This window comes from Uloborus diversus, chromosome 2 (genome assembly GCF_026930045.1).
Source record: "Uloborus diversus isolate 005 chromosome 2, Udiv.v.3.1, whole genome shotgun sequence".
NCBI classification, from domain to species: domain Eukaryota; kingdom Metazoa; phylum Arthropoda; class Arachnida; order Araneae; family Uloboridae; genus Uloborus; species Uloborus diversus.
Window position 1 is genome coordinate 62,056,700 of NC_072732.1, and position 8,738 is coordinate 62,065,437.

Below are 8,738 nucleotides of genomic sequence, written 5' to 3' on the forward strand. Positions count from 1 at the left end.
ATAGCAGCTATGAATTCTTTTTCCCCCAACTGCGTTTCTGAGTGAAATATACTAAACTAATTTTTTTTTCAAAACTAAACCAAGAATTTTGGGGGTGCGGCGCACCCCCGGGCACCCCCGTAAATCCGCCTATGCCCACGGCCTCCTTTACTGCGAAATGGGAAGATTGGGAGCCGCAGATTGGGCGCCGAGCATTTAGGGCGCCGAGCATTTTGGGCGCCGGGAACTTTGGGCGGCGGGAACTTAGGGCGCCAAGCACTTTGGACGCAGGAACTTTGGGGGCCGGGAACATTAGGCGCCGAGCATTTTGGGCCCCGGGAACATTCGGCACAATGTGCTCGTCGCCCAATATGGTCTCGGCACCCAAAGTGATCGGCGTACAAAGTTCCCGGCACCCAAAATAATGTTCGGCGCCCAAAGTTCTTGGCGCCCAATCTTTCTAGACCGCCTTTACTGAGCGCAGAAAACTGTCAAAACTGTACTTCCCTCTGATTGACACAAAAAAGCGGTTCTCTCTCATATCAGGCCTGTTAGGGCATAAAAGGCGTCACTGTGATAAGTATGAATGTAGGGGGGGGGGGGGGATTTTCGTAACCTCGTTAGTACAAAATAGTTAAAGCACGTTAATGTTTTCAGGAGTGCCCATTCCCCCCTCGAGCAAAGGCGCACCCCCTCACCCGTAAATTCCACAAAGACACCCCCATAAGCGAGGCCCCCCCTAAAAAAAGAGGAAAATACATATCAAAACACCTCCTAAAAATTGTAAAGGCGCAATCTGCGTCATGACCCCCCCCCCCCCTCCTTTACGGTGGCCACCCCTGGTATTTTGGTATTAACATCTTTTCTCACGGCAAGTCTCGATATCACTAACTGATCGGAGGAGGGGAGGATCAGTTCGGCTGCTCTCTTTTTACTTTCTTCTATATCTAATATATAGAAGAAAGTATTGGATTCGTGCAAATTTTCGAATTTCGAATTTTGACGGATTCGAACGTTTTGAGGTGTGCTGAGTCCATTTCGACTATTTTTGGAAAATGTCTGTCTGTCTGTGTGTGTGTGTGTATGTGTGTGCGTATGTGTGTGTGTGTGTCACGTCTGTGTGTGACCAGTTTTTTGTGGCCGCTCTACAGCAAAAACTACCGCATGAAATGGAACGAAATTTGGTACACATATGTGCCCCTATGTGAACTTGTGCCCATTGGTTTTTGGCGCGAATTCCTCCAAGGGGGGTGGAGCAACGGGACGTTTTTTGAGTTTTGCTCGATTGCTAATCCCCAGGAAGTAACTGGCGGAATCAGACAAAATTTGGTCCATATGTTGTCCCTAACAGGTACAGATCCTGATTCAATTTCGGTGTCAATAGCTCAAACGGGGGTTGAGCTATAGAACGTTTTCTGCCGTCAATTGTGACTGCTGTATCTCAATAAATAATGAACGTAATCTAACAAAAATTTATCGACAAGTAGCCCTTAGAGGGTATAAGAAATGATTCTATTTTGGTGTCAACAGCTAAAAAGGGGGTGGCGAAATCGAACGTTCTTTTTTTTCCATTGTGAGTGCCATATCTCAAGAAGTAATGCTACGTTCTGGATGAAATTTGGAATAAATATGAATCCATATGTAAACAGGCGCTGGTTTAATTTTGGCGCCAATCGCTCCAGGGGGGGGGGGGCTGATTTTTTTTTTTATTTGTGTGAATAAAAATAGCTTTTTAATTGCAACAATAAGAAAGATAAATCGTAACAGACTGTCGTCTGCGTTCAGCTCGTGCTTTTAATTGCATGGAAATGATCCGAAATATTATCTCAATGATTTAAAATTTTTAACTGTTGCCATCTTGAGTCTGCTAACAGATAAATGTTTGTAATTATTTTCAGCAAGGCTTTAAAAATAATTTTCAATTTTCATTCTTTGCTTTGCTTTTGAGATAAATCAGGAATTGGGATGGTCAACAAGTTTTGGCATGTGTAATTTTGTTTTCGTTGGAAATATTGCTTCCTCGTTAGGCATGGCATGGGGAGGGATCAGAATTATAAGAAAGATATAGAAGAAAGTTTCGTGATGGCCACAACATACTAGTTTTTTTTTCAAAATGTATTCCCGCTTAGAGAGAAAGAGCGTGGATCAACTGTGGTGAAGAAGAGGGTTATTACTCGAATGGTTGGTGCATGCAAATCAGACGAGTTGCGTTACATATGTGGAGAAAGAGAATTAGGAACGTGAACCTAGTCATAGATTGATACTTGCCCTGAAATATAAGGGCCCATTCAATGACGATCCTGTGGAAATTTTTGTAAATTAAAGTCTTAGAAACAACGCGATTGCCTTCTTTGGAAACGTAAGGAGAGGATAAATGATGTTCAGGGATCCGGCAACTTTTCGGAGTTGAAGTTTCAAAAACGAAATTCTAGACGATTTTCGAAAATGTTGAGGGGGGGGGGGGGTTAAAGAATCTTAGGAGGAATTTTTGAAATTAAACTCTTAAAGGCGAAATTTTAGACGATCTTTTATAATATTAATGGATTCGTAGGGCGCTTTCCGAGACCTTTTTCAAAATTGAAGTCTTAGACGCACATTGCTGGCATCTTTGACGATTTGGTAGAAACAAGGGCTGACAAAATTCCTTGTCTGCCGAGTCAGAAACCAAAGAGCCGGCTCAGAACTAGAGAAGTATAAGTTTTACGGGGGAGCGGGGAGCAGGCACTCGACGACCAAACTGACAAGAGCACCACTTTGACTCTCGGAGACACTTCCCCAGCAATTTTTAGAAATTGATACTGTTAACGGGACCTGATTACTACATAGGTCAACTAAGCGGTCGCCTAGGGCCCTCGTTTTGAAGGCGCTCCCAAATTGCATTAACCAATGGCTAAAAATTTAAGGTTTGCCTACAGAAGGGCCCCGAAAAACTGTCTGGTCAACGGCCTTTTATTATCTTAATCGGACCCTGACTGCTAAAATACAAATTTAGACGATCTTCGGTTAGGTTTGGGTAAGGATTCGGGGGCTCTCCGGATCTCCTCCGAAATGTTTTCGAAATCGAAGCTTGAGAGTAATTTTTTTTTTAAAGGTGGACGAAGAGAATGGGGGCTCGATAGTTGACACCTTCAATTTTCCTGAAACTTTTTTTTTAATATTTTCGGTGGCAAATTATGAACAGAATTACAATATGAATATAACAGGAACCAAAAAAAAAACTGAAACTTTCAAAATATATAATTAGTATTTTGATAAGAAAAAGTGACGCTTCATTTCTCTGAAATTTGACTTGTTGGCTCTTGAGTATGGCTCAAAGTTTAAGGTCATAATGTATGATAGTTTTGCTTCAATAGGAATGAGTGACTCATGCCAATTTTTTTTAGATGAGGATAATAGGTACATACAAGCATACATAATTTGGTGGCTCACGCACGTCTTTGGGGGCAAAGGCCAATTGAATATGCTATTTCCTTTACTTTTTTGCCTTGTTTGTCTCCGGATACCTGCAAAAGACGTGAATGACCCTTGAAAATACGCAACAGTTTAACAGTTAAACGGTCAAAAAGTTGATAATTCTCAAAAAAAAAAAGGGTCACGTTTCAAGGTCAATACCTCTGTGCGCAACGAGTCAATAAATATGTGATACAGCTGTAATTGTAGAGCATACATACCCTAATATATATATATATATATATATATATATATATATATATATATATATATATATATATATATATATATATATATATATATATATATATATATATATATATATATATATATATATATATATATATATATATAATAAATGTTTTTTTTTTTTTTTTTTTGCAATTTAAAACGATTCGCCAAAACAGTTGCTTTAAAACTTAAAACAATCCTCGAACTGTATAGTTCATCGCTTAACATGCTAAGGAACCACGCTACCGTAGCCATGCCCTTTAGCGAGTTAAATGTTTTTTTTAGTTTAAAATGTTTCTCCAAAAACACAAAAAGACATCAAAAAGACATCTTAATGTAAAATAATTCCGCAACTCTATTATTTACCGCCAAACTCGCCAAGTGACCAAGAGTGTAAACTAGCTGTTAGCGAGCGAAGAGAACTCCGATTGATTAGCTATTCCATCTGTATGACGGAAAAAAATCCTTTAGGACGTTCGAAAATCGTCGTCAAGAAAGAAAAGAAAAAGAAAAGTTGTACATTTCATTCGGTTAAAAACAAAACAAAAATTTCTTTGGAATTCAAAATAATTCGCCAAAACATTGAATTACATCAATAGTTGTTTTAAAACTTGAAATAATCCTCCAGTTGTACTACTTGGTCATCGCCTAACGTGCCAAGCGACCAAGTTACCGGAACCCAGCCCTTTTGCGAGTGAAGCGGATGTTTTTTTTTTAAATTTATTTATTTATTTATTTATTTTTCTGCTCTGCGCCCTGCTCGTTCACGCTCACCAACTCCCGAAGATTGCTTCGTAATCTTATTTGATTCGCAAAGCTTTAAACCGTCAATTAAAAAGAAACAGATTAAAAACGCATTATGAGTTCCCTTAGGAACAAAAAGCACCCCTTCCCCGGGTTTCAAAATAACCTGTACCAACTTGCAGAGCCGTAAAGGCTAAGCGTCCCGAGCATTGTAAAACTGCAGTTTTGTACGTTTGCAAAGCGCTTTCATATTCGTGGTCTCGAGGGGCGTGCGCAGAGCTTTAGTATTTGGGGTACTGTTGCAAGCCTTTGCTTTATTTTCCCATCCTTTAAGAGTTTGTACGTTTTTGTTTGGCAACAGTGGATATGTTTTGTTAGAACAGCTAAGTTTTGATTTGAGATGTTTTAAGCGGTGTTTTAAGAAATCTTATTAAGAAATATTAAGAAATAAAAGTATATGAATGAACAAAGTGGTGTACACTTAATGTCGTATCTAACATGTGGTGACCCGGACGTGATTTTAAAGAAGGTCAGTACTTTTTTTTTAGGAATATCTGATTGAAAAACTTTAGTTTTTGTTTTGCAATGGAAAATCTTGTCAAGAAGCGATCTCCGTTACGAACATCTTTTACTAAGACATATAAGAATTTAATGGCCTTGTTTGAGAATGAAAATATTGCAATAAGTGATCTTAAGATTAAATTAGCTACTTTAGAACGCATTAATGCTGGTTTAATGACTCTTGACAACGGAATTTTAGAACTTACGTTAAATGCAGACAATGACGGTAAAAGTTATACTGTCGAATTTGAAGCTATAGAAGAATATAAAATCAAATTTGATGAAGCGTTAGTTTACGTAAATTCTTTTTTAGAAAGTAAATCCCAGATAAGCGCTAGTATTAATAATGAGAAATCACAACTAAAACTTCCCAAACTGGAATTAATGAAATTCGGTGGTGAAGTTAAAGATTGGCTGTGCTTTTGGAGTCAGTTCAAAAGAATTCATGAAAATAAGCAAATTGAAGAGGAAGATAAATTCCAATATTTAATACAGTGCATGTCTCCTGGTACAAGAGCGAAGGAGATCATTGATAGTTATCCACCAACAGCATAAAATTATGAAAAAGCAATTGAAAGCCTCAAAGCAAGGTTTGGCCGTGAGGAACTGTTAGTGGAGTATTATGTTCGCGAATTCTTAAAAATGCTACCAAGTCGAAACTAAGCATGACTCAATTGTATGATAAGCTTGAATCCCATCTAAGATCATTAGAGTCTGTTGGGATGACATCCGATAAATATGCTGCTATGCTATTCCCACTTGTGGAATCGTGTGTTCCAGAAGACATTTTAAGAGTTTGGCTAAGAAATTCTGCAAGTGAAGAAAAATCATACAGTGCAAGACTGAACCAGCTTCTAAACTTTTTAAGGACTGAAGTAGAGGGGGAAGAACGGATCACCCTCGCAAAGTCGGGTATGAAGCAAAGTGATTCCTACAGAAAATTTCCGAAAGATAAGGAAGATATTATAATATCTACTGCGAGCAACTTGTTTTCAGGAGCAAAAGAGATTAATAGCAATAAGGTAATACATTGTATATTCTGTGAAAATTCTCATCAAAGTAAAGATTGCTACAAAGCACAAAATTTAAGTTATGATGAAAAATTGAAAATCATGAAAGAGAAAAATTGTTGTTTTGTGTGTTTGAAAACAAGCCATCGAGCAAAAACTTGCAAGAACAAAGTTCAATGTGTGTTTTGTGGAAGGAAGCACTACCTTGTTTGTTGTCCAGAATTTAAGCAGAAATCAAAAGTTACGGTGGAGTGCAAACAAGAAAATTCCGAAAGCAGCACTCTTTCATCAACATGTACTTCAGGGAGAGTTTTGCTTCAAACATTAGTGGTTGGCATTCAACACGAAGGTAAGAAACTTCATCTAAGAGCTTTAATTGATACTGGATCCGAATTTTCCTATATTTTGAAGTCAAGAATAGAATCGTTAGGAATAAAATCTGAATCTCAAAGAGAATTAACACACGTTGTGTTTGGAGGGAGAACATCTGATATGAATCATAAGGTTATAATATCAAGGTTGAGAATCTGCATACTGGTTATAGCTGCAAAGTTCCTGTTCTCGATCAGCCTATTATTTGTGGATCCATACCTAGTCTACAGAAAGGACTTTGGATAACCGAGCTAGCCGAAAAAGGAATTCATATCACTGATGTTTATTTGATCAATCCCCAGATTGATCTTTTGATAGGCTCAGACTTTGCCGGAAATATTTATACTGGAAAAATACAAAAATTAAGTACAGGTATTTTTGCCATGGAAACGTTGCTTGGATGGGTTTTAATGGGAAAATCGATAACGAGTGGAGGTAGAAATTCTATTGCAGCTGCAGTTACCTCTCTTTTAATTCACAATCAAGATATCAGAAACCTGTGGGAGATGGAAGCTATTGGCATCAAAGATCCTTTCGAACAGAAGTCTAAAAGTGAAATCGATAATGCAGTAAACGATCATTTTATAGCAAATTTAAGAAAAGATGACGAGGGAAGATATGAAGTGAAATTGTCATGGGTACATGACAAAAATCTTCCTGAGTATAGAGATATAGCTGAAAAGAGACTAGAAAGAACAACAACAAAGTTAAAATTGGAAGGAAAATATGATGCATATAATATGGTACTCAAGGAGTGGTTAAATGATGATATAATTGAAAAGGTACCACTTTGAAGAATTGCCAAAGTCTGGTTGCTACTTGCCACATAGAGGGATTTTCAAGGAAAATTCAACAACCAAGATCAGACCAGTTTTCGATGCATCAAACAGAAGAAAAGGCTTTCCTTCTCTCAATGATTACCTTGAAAAAGGTCCTAACACCTTGGAATTGATCCCGTCATTGTTAGTAAGATTTAGAGAAAAAAGAATTGGAATTATTTCTGACAAAAGAAAGGCTTTTTTACGGATAGGAATCAATGTAGAAGATAGAGATTATCTTAGATTTCTGTGGTGGAAGGATAGTGAAAGTAAAACAATATAAGTTTTGAGGCACCGCAGATTAGTTTTCGGTCTTACGAGCAGTCCGTTTATTCTTGGATCAGTTATTCGGCATCATCTGGAAAACTCATGCATCGAACATAAGGAAATTGCTGAAATGTTGTTGAAATCGTTTTACGTTGACAATTGCGTTACATCGTTGGACACAAAAAGTGAAGCTCAGCATTTTAAAGAAGTCTCTACACAGTTGATGGCAAGCGCAAAATTTGAATTGAGAGGCTGGGAGCTTACTGATTTCAATGTCTCAACTTCTGAATAAAAAATCTCTCAAGTCTTAGGAATGCTGTGGAATCGTAGAACTGACACTTTATCTTGTGATGTTGATTTAGGAGTTGAAATGATAGAGCCATTTACTCGAAGAAAGTTACTTTCCGTTGCACAAAGAGTATTTGATCCGATCGGGTTTTGCTGTCCTGTAACATTGTATCGAAAATTACTTCTTCAAGAAAGCTGGAAGTCAAAACTCGGATGGGATGACGAACTATCAACAGATGTAACTGAAAAGTTTAAGAAGTGGTTTAAGGACCTTCATCTTTTGAAGGTGGTTGAAATTCCAAGATATATGTCAATCGACAACTGTGTATCAATCAGTCTTCATACATTCTGTGATGCATCTAAATTGTCTTTCGTAACAGTCACTTTCTTAAGAAGCGAAAGTAAAGATCAAGTGTCAGTGCAATTGGTACTTGCTAAATCAAGAATTGCACCATTGAAAACGATGTCAATCCCTAGGCTGGAATTAATGGCATGCACAATAGGCGTACGTCTCACTGATACAGTAAAAAGGGCTTTAAGTATCCAAGACATTGAAGAATATTATTGGACGGACTCGACTTCAGTGTTGTATTGGATAACTCATGAAGATACATGGACTGTGTTTGTAAAAAATCGAGTTAAGGAGATAAGGAAATTGTCTGACCAAACAAAGTGGCGACATGTGCCAGGTTCAGAGAATCCTTCGTACTTACCTTCAAGAGGTTGCTCAGTGCACAAACTGATAGAATCTCGTTGGTGGGAGGGTCCTCATTGGCTGAAGTTACCGAAAGAAGAATGACCTCATTCTACCTTAATTGATGACACAGAAAAAGTTGACAGTGAAAGACGCAAGGTAGTTGCAATGGCATTAAATAATGTCAAGGACTTTTCTTCTCAGCTACTTTTCGACATACAAGAAAAATCTAAGAATGATGGGATGGATATTAAGGTTCTTAGAAAATTCCCGTAAGAAAAGAGAAGAAAGACAGCATGGAGAGCTTAAAGTTCGTGAGCTAGA

At 37.9% G+C, this 8,738-nt stretch overlaps 1 protein-coding gene across 1 annotated transcript; it reads left to right on the top strand.

The window, feature by feature from the left end:
• Nucleotides 1-7,745: 7,745 nt before the first annotated feature.
• LOC129216341 (uncharacterized) lies at nucleotides 7,746-8,519 on the top strand. Its single transcript, XM_054850553.1, has one exon. It carries the CDS (start codon nucleotides 7,746-7,748, stop codon nucleotides 8,517-8,519), a length of 774 nt encoding a protein of 257 aa, XP_054706528.1.
• The last annotated feature ends 219 nt before the right edge of the window (nucleotides 8,520-8,738 follow it).

What these genes read in the sequence shown, in the direction of transcription:
- LOC129216341 (XM_054850553.1), top strand. Translation starts at nt 7,746, where the DNA reads ATGCTGTGGAATCGTAGAACTGACACTTTATCTTGTGATGTTGATTTA.